This window comes from Abramis brama (genome assembly GCF_963993115.1).
Source record: "Abramis brama genome assembly, chromosome: 16".
NCBI classification, from domain to species: Eukaryota; Metazoa; Chordata; class Actinopteri; order Cypriniformes; family Leuciscidae; genus Abramis; species Abramis brama.
Window position 1 is genome coordinate 34,443,079 of NC_139978.1, and position 15,213 is coordinate 34,458,291.

A 15,213-nucleotide genomic window follows, 5' to 3' on the forward strand; every position below is an offset into this window, starting at 1 on the left:
GCGTCCCACGCGCATACATCACCGCACACACACACACACACAACTCTCATCAAGCTGCGCCATCATCATGCAATACAATAGAACCTGCGAGCATCGTTTTCCAGTTTATTAAACAGCTTTGTTTTAGCTCTGAGGAGGACAGCTGTGATTTGCTGTTTATTTGATGTGTCATCACTTTTCAAGAACGAAAAATTATCATATACCGGTACCACAAACTTTAACAACCTTTATCTCCCAGAAAAAAAAGAGCTTACTAAACTGAAAATATAGAGTGCAAATAAACTTTTTGGACATCAAAAATAAGTTCATGATCACATACTAACAACCATTCTAAATTTGGGATGAGTAAGAATTTTTAATGTCTCTTTTGCTCACTAAGGCTGCATTTATTTGATTAAAAATACAGTAAAAACTGTAATATTGTGAAATATTATTACAATTTAATGTAACTGTTTTCTATGTGAATATATTATAAGATGTAATTTAAATTCTTTGATCAAAGCTGAATTTCCAGCATCATTTGAATATGCTCATTTGATGCTCAAGAAACATTTCTGATTATCATCAGTGTTGAAAAGTGCAAAAGAACGGCATTTATTTGAAATTGAAATCGTGTGTAACATTATACATACCTTTAATCTGTTGCTTTTGATCAATTTAATGCATCTTTGCAGAATAAAAGTATTGATTTTTTTTTTTTATCTCACTGACTCTTGAAAACAGTCTTGAAAAGTCTGACTCTGACTTTTCAAAAGTAGTGTACGTTTGCATGGCTATGGAAGCTTGCTTTCGCCACAGAAAAAAACAATTTTAAAAGATAATTGCGACTTTTTATCTCACAATTGCGAGTTTACATCATCAGAATTGCGAGATATAAAGTCAGAATTGTGAGATATAAACTCGCATATAAAGTTATAAAGTCCAATTCTAAGGAAAAAAAGACTGACTTTCTTCCTCAGAGTTTATATCTCACAATTCTGAGATAAAAAGTCAGAATTGCGAGATGTAAACTCGCAAAATTGTGAGGAAAAAAAATCAGAATTTTGAGATAAAAATGATCCTTTTTTATATTTTTTATTCTGTGGCAGAAACAAGCTTCCGTACATGTCGATGCCTATGCAGTGATCAAAAAATTGGCTTGCTGAAGTAATAAGGAGAAAAGATAAAATATTATTACTAAATAACAGAATAACTAAAATGAAAGTTTTAACAAATTATCATTTTGGACTGAGTTGCAGTATGAACAATGAACTTTTAGCCCTTTAACGTGTTCACTAGTTACCCCCCCCCCCTGCTTATAGAGTACGCTCGTAATGATGATCGACAGGACTGTATGTTTAGGCTCCTCCCAAACCAACGTTTTGAACTTCATTTAAATTCTTACATTACGCCCCTTTATGTCACTTTTGAGATGCTAATGACAGCTAAACATCCTCTTAGATTGAGCATCATCAGTTTAAACGCTCTTAAATTCATCCTCATCTCTCTCCCGCCGCGTCTGATGGGAGTTGTGTGTGTGTGTGTGTGTGTGTGTGTGTTCACTCCACCTGTTTCTGGTTGTTGAGGTGCATCTCTCGGTCGGACACCTCGCGGCGCAGGCGCTCCAGGTCCTGCTTGAGCTGCAGTCTCTCCTCGTTCTCGTCCGTCGCCTCGTCCAGCTGTTTGGACAGGTAGAAGTTCTGCCGGTTGAGGTCTGCGTTCTCCTGCGTGAGCTGCGTCAACTGCTCCTCCAGGTCCGTGATCACCTGATGCAGGTGCAAGAAAAAACACACTGATGGAATTATATGTTATATATCAACGCATTCTCATCCCAAATCGTCACTTAATCGTCACTTTCTGACATTCGTCAATATCTGACGCACAAAGCACCCTTTAGCGTCCATATGAGACGCTTCGGTTATGGGTAGGTTTAGGTATGTGGTAGGGTTATGCGTCTCATATGGACGCTAAAGGGTGCTTTGTGCGTCAGATATTGACGAATGTCAGAAAGTGACGATTAAGTGACGATTTGGGATAAGAATGCACTGTATATATATAGGACACACACACTACTTGAACTACTGTTCAAAAGTAAGACATTTTTCTACAAAGAAACTAATACTTTTATACCGAAAGGATGCATTGAAATTGATCAAAAGTGACAGTAAAGACATTTATAATGTTACAAAAGATTCTATTACAAATAAATGCTGTACTTTTGAACTTTCTATTCATCAAAGTATCCTGGAAAACAAAATGCATCATGGTTTCCACAGAAATATGAAGCAGCACAACTGATAATAATGAGAAATGTTTCTTGAGCATCAAATCATCATATTAGAATGATTTCTGAAGGATCATGTGACACTGAAGACTGGAGTAATGATGCTGAAAATTCAGCTTTGATCACAGGAATAAATTACATTTTATAATATATTCAAATAGAAAACAGCTATTTTAAATTCTAATAATATTTCACAATATTATGATTTTACAGCCTTGCTAATAAATGCACAACTTATTTCAACAACAATATAAAATCTTACAAACTTTTTACAGAATGATGAAGTTTTCAAACATTTTTACATGCTAAGAATAAAGATAAGTTGCAAAGTGGTCCATCTCACAAAAAATGTTAGAGGTATGTGTGCTAACAAACTGTTAGCACAGCGTGATCATATCCTGATGCCATTCACCATCTTTCTTCCTAATGTCTCCCTGTCGCTCTTGACAGTCCTGTCCTAAAAACCCCTGCAGTGTAACCGGCGTGTATTTAATCCTGTCAGAAATGTTCTTAAAGACTTTAACATCACTCCAAGCATGATGCAGAGTGACTCTGAACTTTATCAGAAACCCTGCTTCGACTAAAACCATTTTTAGAAGCGTTTTCTCGCTTCAGAACACTTCCATCTGACAAACAGAAGGGATGCAGGTTTGCATGAAATTGCAGTGCTGGTCAAGTGTGTTGACGCACGCCAAGGAGAGCAGCGGTGCCAAACACTCCTCTGGTGCGGAGGAGGATTCTGAACTCATTATTACTGTCATTACTGTTAAAGGCACAGCGCCACGCTCACACACACTGACCCACTTTACTGACCAGAAACACACTTTTTACCCTACTCTAGTGTATTTAGCCTGTGTTTAGGTTCACCTACTAAATCCCAAAATGCATCTGTCTGTCTTCTTCTGAGAGGCGTTTTATAATAATGTTCAAGTGGAAATCTGATAGATTAGAAAAGTAATAGGATGAGATGGGAAAGATGCCTCCCTTATGCAGGGTTATTATCATGAACTAAAACTATTAAAACCAGTTTTAAAAAAAATAAAAAAAATAATAATAAATAATAAAAAATAATAATAATAATAAAAAATAAAATAAAATAAAAATAAATAAATAAAAATAATAATAATAAAAAAAAAATAATAATAATAATAAAAAAATATATATATATTAGTTGAAAATTAGAAATGTTGCCTTGGCATTAAACTGAAATAAGTTTAAATTTAAGCACTAAAACTATTATCTAAAATAAAAATAAAGAAAAAAATGAAACCTAAAAAGCAATATTTAAGTTTAGCACAGTATAAATTGTTTTAAGTTTTTTGTAGTAATTAAAACAAATAGTATTGCATTATGTTTTATAAGAAAATACTATTTCAGTCTTTCTACTTTAAAATTTCATGTTTAATTAATTTTGTTACTTTCCATTTCTTTGTAATTAATTGTGAAATTTACTAGCAACTTCTGAGTAAAAATGACGTGATTATGTATCAGCAAATGTGCCATCCATTGCCGAATGTTTTCAAGTTCCTTCTACTTGTAGATATTATCTGCCATTTTGTCGGACTAACAGATTTAAAAATTATTTTGTTCTTTTGTTTAAAAAATTGATTTAAGAATTCCATTGAAGGATTTCCCTCAGTTAGCCTGTACATTTTAGTAAAATATAAGTTCTAGTATATAAGTTTATAATATAAGTTTATAATATTAGTTTAATAATATAAGTTCTAAAACTAACTTGATATATTAATATAGTAATCATTCAATACCATGATATATGGGTTGCTTGACATTGGTGATATATGGGTTGCTTGACAACAGTGTGACATTCTATACTTCATCTAAAACTATTTTAAATTATTATTTTATAAATATCATACAAGTTCTAAATCTCACCAATATTGATATTTAGATTAATTGACTTAATTAAGAAGAGCATATTCACTCATTAAATGGATTTTGTGCCATCTATGGTAAAAAGAAAAAAAAATTAAGGTGTTAAAAAAACACCCTGTTTTCAGTGATGCACATGCATTTAATATGCCTTTAGTAAACAAACAAAAGTGCATAGGAATACAATATTATTTCATACACTTACTGTACAAAATACAGCTCAAAAATTGAGAAGATCAAAGCATGTTTAGCGGAAAGAAGCCGTCACCCAGGGGCTGGGATTATAAGAGCTTACGAAAGACACATGGAAGAGCAAACGCTGCTCTCCTGTCTGAGACTCACAGCAAAGCTTCAGAAACTTCAACACTGAGAATAACTATTACCCTTAACCAGAAGTATGAGCAACAGTAATAGTTTCCCGTTTTATCAAAACAAGCCCCTATGTTTTCATTTTAATTTAAGCCAATGAAATTCTCATTTCCAAGTTTAGAAGTTCATCTGAGCTCCAGTTACAATTGCAAAGGTGTGATGAAGGAGAAATGTAATCTCAGGCCTCGGCGCAGAAGAGGAGATGAGCGCTGGGCCGGGTGAGAATATCGCATGGGAGATGCTCAAACAGCTTGAGTGTGGGTGGACAGTGAAAGTAGGGCAGAGATGCTCTGAGCTTGATAATAATCAAACACACTCCAGGGGCAAAGCAAACAAAAGCACCTCTTCCTGACATCAACAACTTTCTGGAGGTCTGAAAACAGATGCATTTGATAATGATGCACGCCATTATTTTCCACTAACTGTTTTTTTCTTATTTGGGGGGGGGGGGGGGGGGGGGCTTAAAATAACATGATATATTAATATAGTAATTGTTAAATACCATGATATATGGGTTGCTTGACATGATATCAACAACAGTGTGACATGCTATACTTCATCTACAACTATTTTAAATGATTCTTTTATAAATATCATACAATACATTCTGCTTTTTATTAACCGGTTTTAATTAAGAGATTATTTGTGTTCAGAGATTATTTTTATTAATTGAACTGGGGGGGGGGGGGGACTTGACTAAATGATGCATATCAAAAGCTTGAGGTCATTATATAATATATTTTTTTTAAAGGAATTAATACTTTTAATTGGCAAGGATGCGTTAAATTGATTAAAAGTGATAGTAAAAAGATGTTACAAAATGATTTTTATTTCAAATAAATGCTGTTCTTTTGAGCTTTCTTATCATTAGAGTGATTTCTGAAGGATCATGTGACACAGAAGACTGGAGTAATGATGCTGAAAATTCAGCTTTGATCACAGGAATAAATTACATTTTACAAAACATACAAATAGAAAGCAGTTATTTTACATAATAATAATAATAATTCACAATATAATACAATTGTATGTTTTACAGTATTTCTGATAAAAAAAAATGCCTTAGTAAGCAGAAGAGGCTTATTTAAAAACATTTTAAAAATCTTACAGCCTCAAAGTTTTGAACGATAGTTTACCGAACTTTAAAACGGTTACACCTTATTTTGTCCACTTTAGACATTCTACACACTTTGCAACTGTACATGTCAACTAACTCTCATTAGAGTATTAAAAGACTGTTAGGTGAGTAGAATAAGTTGACGTGTAGTTGCAAAGTTACTTATAGTCAGTAGAATGTCTAAATGGGATATTGAAATAAAAAGTTACCAACTAAAATCTTGATTTTGTGGGGAAAAAATTACTTTTTTATTCAGTGATTTAGTTCCTGTTCTGATGCATATTCTGCCTGTACAGGTTAAACGGATGTGGGTCAGATGCTGTCACATTTGATGAGTCAAATACAGAGAAAAGCTCATTTGCATACCGCACAGCTGTCACGCAGGGCATCAAACTTCCGCTGGATTTCATCCCGATGGGCCTTAAAAAAAGAAACAAAGTGAGAGTGAAAATCGGCATGTTTGCAAGAAGTGCACACTCTGGCAGAGAGTTCTGCAGTAAAGTGTGTTTGAGCAGAGCGCTGTGCAGTGAACTCGAGTGTCATGACGGGTGTGATGTCATGCATGAGAGCGACTGGGTGCGAGCGTGTACCGCAGAGGAGCGTGGGAAGATGTTTACAGCACACTGAAGATGAGGAGCACAATGAGATTCTATAGAAACACATGATTATTCACTACCATGAGACATATATAGGAGATGAGCGGAGTCGGCAATATGATGGTGTGAAGTAATATAGATAATATCAACTGCTGCTCCTTCAGAAGCGAGTTTGAAACTTTAGCTTGTCAAGCTACAAACCACTTGGTTAAATTACAGTCAATCTTACTTATGTTACTTAACCCTATAAAGCCTACTGTGCCATATTTGATACGCACATTTCTATGGCCTCTAAATTATAGACATTGCACAAAATCTACTTCATGCCTTCTGTTGTCTGATTAATAGTTTAAGCTATAAGTAAAATCTTTTAGTATAATTGTAAAAATGTCCACTTTAAGCTCGTGGTTCACGTGTCTTTATGCTGTGAAATCTACACTGATTTATATGAAGTAAACATAAGAATAACTTTTATATTTTCAGTAATATTTCAAGATGAACACTTAACTTAGATTTATTTACATAATTTCTTTGAAAAATCATGTTTAAATATGAGTATCAAAGATAATCTTCGGGCTTTTGAGGAAGGTTTATTTGTTCATATCTCAATCATTAATTGCATTATATGCCTTAAAACTACAGAGATTGATCATAAAACTAAGCATTTAAATATCATCTTACTAAGAGAGAGATATATAGAGAGACGACTGATATTTATATGCATTTTATGTAAGTATCTGCTGATAAAGATCTCAGTGATTTACATTACAAGCATTAAAATGTCATCTTACTTTTTAAAACATCATATAAATATCAGCATCTGCACCAAAATCCAAAATATTTTTTCCTCAGTTTTGAGCCTCTGAATAAAACTGAGGTGTTTTTCCTCCTCGAGTCTGAGCTCCATGAGACTATATGAGCCATAAAAGCCTGATGCATTAAATATGATACTCAAGAAAAAAACACAAATGCAAACTCTTTTTTTTGTCTAAAGTTTCGATAAACGGTTCCATTTTTTTTAAAAGGGGAAAAAAGCTTATTTTTTTAACTTTTATTTCAAATGTCAGGTTTTACATAGTTAAAAATTTAAAACTAACCACCATTAAGCTACTTCAAGAAAAACAAATATTTTTTTGCCAAGCTATTTAATGTATCTAATGCAAAAACAATCTACCCTTTTGATAAGTAGTTACCTGAATGTTAAGCTACTAACAAAAAGTATATATTTATATAACTACATCCTATTAATTAATAACTGTTATGATGTTAAAATCTTTGATTATGCAATAAAGACATTTTAAACTGCACTATGCTACACTGCAGATCTCAGTAAACCTCAGTCTTAACTTTTGACACTCCGATTAAATTCTGCGTGAGGAAGGAGATGTTCCTCCTGGTTGATTGATCACGATGTCAGCCCTCACCCTGAGGACGGTGATCTCCTCCTCGGCCTCTGCGGTCGTCTCCTCCAGCTCGGTCTTGGCCTGATGAAGCTGGTTCTCCAGGGCGTGACGTGCCGTCTGCAGGCTGCTGATCTGAGCTTCTCTCTCCTGCAGTGACAGCGTGAGCTCCGACACCTGCCTCTTGATCTCCAGCTTCTGCTCCTCGTGCTCCAGACCCATCTGTGGAGGAACAGAGTTATGGGTGAACCTAAGGAAAACACGCCCAGGGCACATTTCACCCCAAAATCAATTAGTAATTATATTCCGGTCATGACAATGTTGATATGTTTGGTCTTGGCGGAATAGATCTGCTACGCTGCTGCTGCCAACACATACACAACGCGCTGCTATGAGCAAGTAAGACATGCTGCGGCTGTACAATATAGCGTACATGAATTACCCGTAGCAGATCTACTGTATACAGGTGGAGCTGGGGAAGGTGGAGGGTTTCTGAAAGAGCACTGAAACTGCTACAGCAAATGCTGACCAAGTATTTGAAGGCTGAGCCACGAGCTCATTGGCAACTGATACAGCATGTACTTTATTTAAATCAACAAATTAAAACAAATTTGGTGGTAAAAGAACAGTAAGTAGGACAAAAGAGACAGGTAATTAAGGTATGAGTGCTGATATATTTAACAAAATGTTAAAGGCGATTTATCATTTAGTGCAATTTCATTCTTAATGTCTTAACAAGAGGGAATCTGCACTAATATTCAGGGAATTTCGCATATAGATTATGGAGAGTGACGTCATCAGTCGAAATAGCTGTACCCCCCGAAGCTCACGGTATAATTCGAACACTGTGTATATATTGTTTTATATTGTATTATTTGTCTTTTACTCTGTTAACGCTTTGGGTGTAAGAAAATCGCATTATAAATAAAATGTATTATTATTATTATTTTGATATTGGGCTGAAATATGGTTCATAATTCTCACCTCTCTGAGTCGGGCCTCTAGTTCCAGCACTCTACTCTTGTTAGCCTGTTCCTGTTGTGTCAGCTTCTCCAGATGTTCCTCCAGCTTTGCATTCTGGGCCTCCAGTTTCCCAGCCTGAGATTCCAGATAGAACTTCTGCTGCCTGAGTTCAGATATCATCTCCTCTTGGGCTTTCCTAAAAGATCATAAACAAGACTTCTAGGAGAAATCCCCCTAGCTGCTGGAAACTCAGCTGTGTTTTGGTTAACCAGCAACACATCATCTCCACACCAGGTCAGCCGAGTTAATCTAACCATGTTGCCCTTGACCTTCCATTGCGGTTCAGTGCTTTTCTACAAGCCTGTCAACCATCAATGCTGATCACTGTGCATCTTTCACAGGCTTCATGCACTTCCTTTGTAGTCAAATCAGCTTTCATTAGGGTTTCTAAAACCTAGTAAAGCTGGTTAACCATGGAAGTCCTGCTGGTTAAAGGAACACGCCGACTTTTTGGGACTTTAGCTTATTCACCGCATCCCTTCTCATCTCCGTGCGTGCCGTAACCCTGTCTGACGCACCCACCGCTAGCCTAGCTTAGCACAAAGACTGGAGGTAAATGGCTCCAGCTAGCATACTGCTGGTGGGTGCGTCAGACAGAGTTACGGCTGATGAGAAGGGTATGTATGGACTTATCTAACTCTGGGGGATACGGTGAATAAGCTAAAGTCCCAAAAAGTCGGCGTGTTCCTTTAAGCTAGTCTGGGGTGCGTTTCCCGTACAACAACGTAATTCGCTGCTTCACTACCATAGTACGATGCATCATTGAAGAAATCAACTAGCTAGTCACGAATGTTTCCCAAAACCACACTGTCACAAATTGGTCGTTCAACCATGTTGGTTAATGATGTCACGCAGGTGGTGGAGTAATAACTACTTTTAATGAATCTGTTTGAGATCAAATTAATGCTACATGTTTTGCTATAAATTACAGACATGTCATCTGAGGATTATTTCTCAGCTATTTTGCTTTATTTCCAGATTCAATCATAGGCTCGTTCTTACGCACATGCGCACTCTTCAAAAACGACACTTCAAATCTCTTGACAAACTAAAAGACGTAAATTACATTTCTATGTATTCTATGTAAAGATATAGATTGCACTGAATGTCAGCTTTCTTATTTGGCTCAAGATAAGGATTTATTGAGTCCACATGTCATGCAAACAAGAAACTCTGCTTCTAACCACAGGTCGAGAGCTGTCGTTCCAAACACACAACTTTGCGATGCTGTTTGCGAATGTTCGTTAGAACTATGGTTTCAGGAAAGACCGACTCGTTGAACTTTGCTGATAACGACAGAACTTGCAACCATAGTTGGCTAACGATGCTTTTGGGAAACACACCCCTGGTGGGGACATCATTAGCACACCAGCATCTAAAACACAACACATACTCTCTATGTTGTTCTTTTTCAGCAGAGATAATATGAAGCTGCTATGAAAGCCTTAATATAATGCAAATACTAGGTCATCGTTCATTAACTTTGTGCTTAACCCAGAAAATCTGCCTTCATGGCACATTAGCCTGAAATTAACCTTTACATTCACCCATTTCAAATACAAATATCCATGGTTCGTTCATGTGAATGGCATGTAAATGCTAAAAAACGTTGCAAAAAAGTAAAGTGACTGTATCAGACATCTAGTGCAAACTACTTATAAAAAATATAAGTACTGTGTATTTTACCACTCTATGTGGCACAGCATGAAGCAGAATGGCTGATTGCTTTTATATAACAACAGGCAACTGCAATATGATAAAAGATAAATATTCAATAAATAATTAAGGGCCAGGTGCACTAACAGCACAGACCCTCTTCTGGCGTTAAAAAACTACTGTCAGGATTTACTAAAGACATGCAGTGGAAAAATTAGCACTGAAAAATGAATAAATTTTTGCGGCTGACCTTATTGAATATGCATTTGTAGCATATATGCATACAACATTTATGGTAGGAGAGTATTTAAATGAATCATCCAAGGTGATTTACTAAGGTTTGCGCTAGTCAAGTTACTGGTATTTGCACCATTATTTAACATCTTAACCCATATCACTGAATCATCTCCAGTGTACAGTGTCATGCATGTGAACTCACATGTTTTTCTGCGTGTAAAGGCTGCTGTTGGCTGCCAGCTTGTTGGCCTCGGACAGCTCAGCGATTCTCTGCTCCAGATTGGTCATCTTTGACTCCATGGCATTGATCGTCTAGAGTCATTGATGAGTAAATTACACCACATCATTCAGAGTAAAATCTTGGTTAACATGTATACTGTACTATACACGTATGCAGAACCTGATGTGTTCCTGGATCGACATTCCAATCAACCAATCAGATTTGAGGGGCAAGTTTACAGTTTATGTCAAGTTTAGGCTTACAACCGGGTTTAGGTGCTTTTGCATCAGTGTTATTCACCATCATTTCCCTCTGATTTTAGGGATGGCCAATGGGTAGGGTTAGGTTTAGGGATATGGTTAGGATTCAATTTTCAGACAGGAATGTTGCTCCAGGATCAACCAGGAACGCGTCAAACTCTGCAAAATCAGGACGTGCATGCAAGTATAATATAGTATAGTCTTGTCAAAATTACTGGTAAATAAAAATGTAAACAATACCAGCCTTTCTAGAATATTAGTAGTTATTATTACAGGTTATTATAGTTAACTAAAACTAAAACCATGAAAAATATGTTACTTGGAATAAAAAAAATAAAAAAAATGTATTTTAGCTAGATTCCAAAGAAAACCGTTTAGTTTAACTCAATGTACTAAAATAACTAAAAGTGAAATAAAAATGAATACAAACTATATAGACATATTTAATAAAAATGACAAAAACATAAAACAACAAAAAACTTAAACTAAAATTGAAAAAATAAAAACTAATTCAAACTATAAAAACTATAATAGTATCTCAATGATATACACTAAAATAACAGTGGTGCAGAGAACCAATTAGTTTAATAAGTCAATTCGGTTCTGGGTTTTTCATTTCATTACCAACTTTTCACTTGACCTTTAACAGAAAAGTTTAATTAACAGAAAGATATTTGATCGCTACATGCAAAGGTTTAAATGTATTATTTACTGTATGATTAGAAACAAGCAGGGCATTACTGCCTGACGCACATACTAATAATGAGTTATTAACTCGTTTTATTTTTTAGAACACTTACTTTTAAAAAGCAGCAAAAAATCCACTTGTTTACTTTATTGTTTGTGTTTAATGTCTGTAACTCTTATTTTGTTTTCTTTTTTATATTTGGATGTAAAGCACTTTGTGAAGTTTGCTCTAGAAATAAAAAATACGTATTTACTTATTTTCAAATATATATATTTTAAAAAAAAAAGTTAGATAGTTCCAATAGTTTTTGCTGTTGTAGTGAATCTGGTATTGATACCGACTACAGAAATTTTGGTATTGTGACGATACAAGAGTAGTATTACAGTAAACCATGCTGGTCTTTTCAGTAAAGTACATGCTTATTTGTTATTTTGCGGATGCTTTTATGTAAATTGACTGATTTACTAGAAGGAAAGCGCTCACTTAGAATGATCCCCATGTCTTGCACAAGGATCAGTGTTAATGTGTTAGGTCACACTTTGTCATTCCCCCAACTAAAACACACTAGGCTCTCAGGAAAAGCGAAATAACATGTGGTACCGCTGTCTGGTCACTGATCACTTTTCCCCGCTCGCGAGCCTCCTCCTCAAAAGCGCTCTGCTTGGACTCCAGCAATTCCTTCTCAGCCAAATCAGCCTTCATTTGAGTCTCCAACACCTACAAAACACACAAGCACTGGGTTATTACTGTACACCTGACAAATGAACGGAGACTACCTTCAAAATGAGGCCTTTAAAAGCTTAAACTGAATCCAAAGACAAACACAAGTCAGGATCTTTTATTCAGTCGCTATAAATTTAATAACGAGTAATAAAGCTGGAGTATATTAGTCCTGTGCAAACGCCACGATGGAGGTAAACCGCTCTGTTGACTCTGTGAAACATCACTGATATTTGTCAGGAGCAGGAGAGTGTGTGCGTGTGTGTGTGTGCATTTGGCCCGACCTTGATCTTGTCTTCGTAAAGCTTTTCCTTCTGTTCCAGGTGTGCTTCCATTCGCTGTGCTGTCGCCTGTGTGTCACGCAAGTTCTCTTCCAGCTCCTGTGGAGAAACAGTTTATTGCTCACGAGTCTCAGTTATGTTTCATTTACTGTGAGCATTGTCTTGTCTCAGATGTTTCTCCTAAAATTTCAAGGAGAAATACAATTCTATAAATTAGACATGAAATTAATGTAGACAGCAGAATTAAGAAGAATTTGATGGGAAACGTTTAAAAGATTTCTAACTTTTGATTGCAGAAAGGTAAATCTGAGTACAGATTACTAGGGTATTTTTTTTATTTCTTAATAAAAAAAGCAAAAGACTCCAAGTAATTTCACTGATGAACAATAGGTCATTTTTCAATTGTTAACATATTTCCTTAATGAGTCATCAGCAGTGTTATTTTAGTATTACTATAATAGTATTTATTAATATTATGAATTAGCTTTAATTTTTATATTTTCATTTTACATTTAAATTTTTGTTTATTTTAGTAATTTTGTTATGTGCTTTTGTCATTTTTATTACATTATTTAATTTAATAAAAAATATTTCCCATTTTAGTAATTTGTTGTGTTTGTCATTTTAATTTATATATTCTTAAATATTTCTATTTAGCTGTAATTTATTTTTATTTCCGTTTTAGTAATTTTACTACTTAAACTTATTTATTTCAGTTCACATTTCACATTTTCAAAAGTTGTTTTTTAAGATGATGTTTTTCATCCAATATTTATGTTTTTATTAATCTTTATTTTTCAAGGTTGTCTGGACAAAGTAAGTAGCAGATGCCTTTATCCAAACACAACATGTTAAGCCTGACATAAAATAATAGTCAGAAAAATCTTCTTTTTTTTTTTTATTGAACAGTTCATTGAACCTTTACACAAAATATAGTTTGTAAATGTATTTTGTCGAGTATCATGTTTGGTATTTTGTAGTATTTTAAATTAAACTTTAAAAAAATTATTTCAGTCATAGATAGTCAGTTTTTTAAGTTTAAGTTTTTCATCTAATATTTTTTATTTTATTTCAGATTTATTTCAATAAATGAAAATGATTTAAAACTGGTTTCCATTTCATTTTTAAGCACTTGTTAATCATGACTAAATCATAAAAATCAGTAACGCACAATGTAAATCATCAGGTTTAAAACACATCGTCATTGTGACACACATGATCATGGCCAAAGACTGAGATGATCCACTCCTGCAATCTGTCACTTTTGGAGCCGTGACAGGGCCAGAGAGCATGCTGGGAGCTGAGGAAAAGAAGCAGTGTAACTGCCAGGCTAAGCAGGGTTGAAGAAAAACGAATAAAAGCAGAAAGTCTGTGTTTAATGCAACCTCGAGTGTTTGAGGAGGTGTATTGCGCGTGACTAATAAGTGTTACGCGTCTTAATTAAGTAGCTTTACTGCAGGCATGTGACACCTCCATCTCATCGACATGTGGCGTCCTCATCGCTCCAGTGTTTACCTGTTTGTTTGTGTGTGTGTTTCAGATACAGTATGTGTAAATCAGCGGGAGTTCAGCGCTCGCTGGAGTCTCAGTCTTACCATGATTTTATCGGCCATCTGTTGGATCTGCTGTGACTTGGTCTGAATGTCTTCTTTCAGTTTAGTTTCTCTCCGTTCCACCATCTCCAGTCTCTTCACCTGGTTCTCCAGGGTTTTCCTGCCATCCTGTTCCATCCAAAAAACAATAAATATCTCACACTGATGATGCATTGCCATGTTATTCAGGCAGCTTATGCTGAAAAAATGTGCTTTGTGTGAAAACAACGAAATTAATTGATTTTACTCAAGTCAGAAATATTACTTACATCACTGAATCAACATAAATACATTAAGTTGCACCAACAAAATCATATTTGTGATATATACATATATACATCATATGAAAGCTGAATAAAGAAGCTTTGCATTGATGTATGGTTTGTTATGATAGGACAATATTTGGTCGAGATACAACTATTTGAACATCTGGAATCTGAGGGTTGAAAAAAATCGAAACATTGAGAAAATCTCCTTTAAAGTTGTTCATTTATGTTGGCGATTATGCTGCATTCACTCACAACAATAAATGTTTTATATATTTACAGTAGGAAATTTACAAAATATCTTCATGGAACATGATCTTTACCTAATATCCTAATGATTTTTGGCATAAAAGAAAAATCGATCATTTTGACCCTTACAATGTATTGTTGGCTATTTCCACAAATATACCCGTGCGACTCGAGACTGGTGACGTGATCCAGGATCACATTTAATAGTTACAGTAGATCAGAATTTGGTCCTGAAACAATATTTAGTTTAGATATTAACAATATTTAGATCTATTGTTAAAGCAACACTATGTAACTTTTCGACCTTCATAATATATTTCCAAAACCCTTGTGATGGTACATGGACTTACAATAGGTTGAATGACACGTCTGCCATAGCCTGACGG

At 35.1% G+C, this 15,213-nt stretch overlaps 1 protein-coding gene across 8 annotated transcripts in view; it reads right to left on the reverse strand.

Annotated features, from left to right (window-relative positions):
- citb (citron rho-interacting serine/threonine kinase b) overlaps nucleotides 1–15,213 on the reverse strand; it is a 58,670-nt gene that overhangs the window by 23,347 nt on the left and 20,110 nt on the right. For all 8 annotated transcript variants that reach the window (XM_084086644.1, XM_084086649.1, XM_084086648.1 and 5 more), the window contains 8 exons: nucleotides 14,316–14,441; nucleotides 12,724–12,819; nucleotides 12,320–12,436; nucleotides 10,754–10,863; nucleotides 8,620–8,794; nucleotides 7,660–7,857; nucleotides 6,006–6,059; nucleotides 1,548–1,745 (listed from right to left, as the gene is read on the reverse strand). In XM_084086644.1, the coding sequence (XP_083942770.1) occupies nucleotides 1,548–1,745; nucleotides 6,006–6,059; nucleotides 7,660–7,857; nucleotides 8,620–8,794; nucleotides 10,754–10,863; nucleotides 12,320–12,436; nucleotides 12,724–12,819; nucleotides 14,316–14,441 (1,074 nt within the window). The remainder of the gene's footprint in view (nucleotides 1–1,547; nucleotides 1,746–6,005; nucleotides 6,060–7,659; nucleotides 7,858–8,619; nucleotides 8,795–10,753; nucleotides 10,864–12,319; nucleotides 12,437–12,723; nucleotides 12,820–14,315; nucleotides 14,442–15,213) is intronic.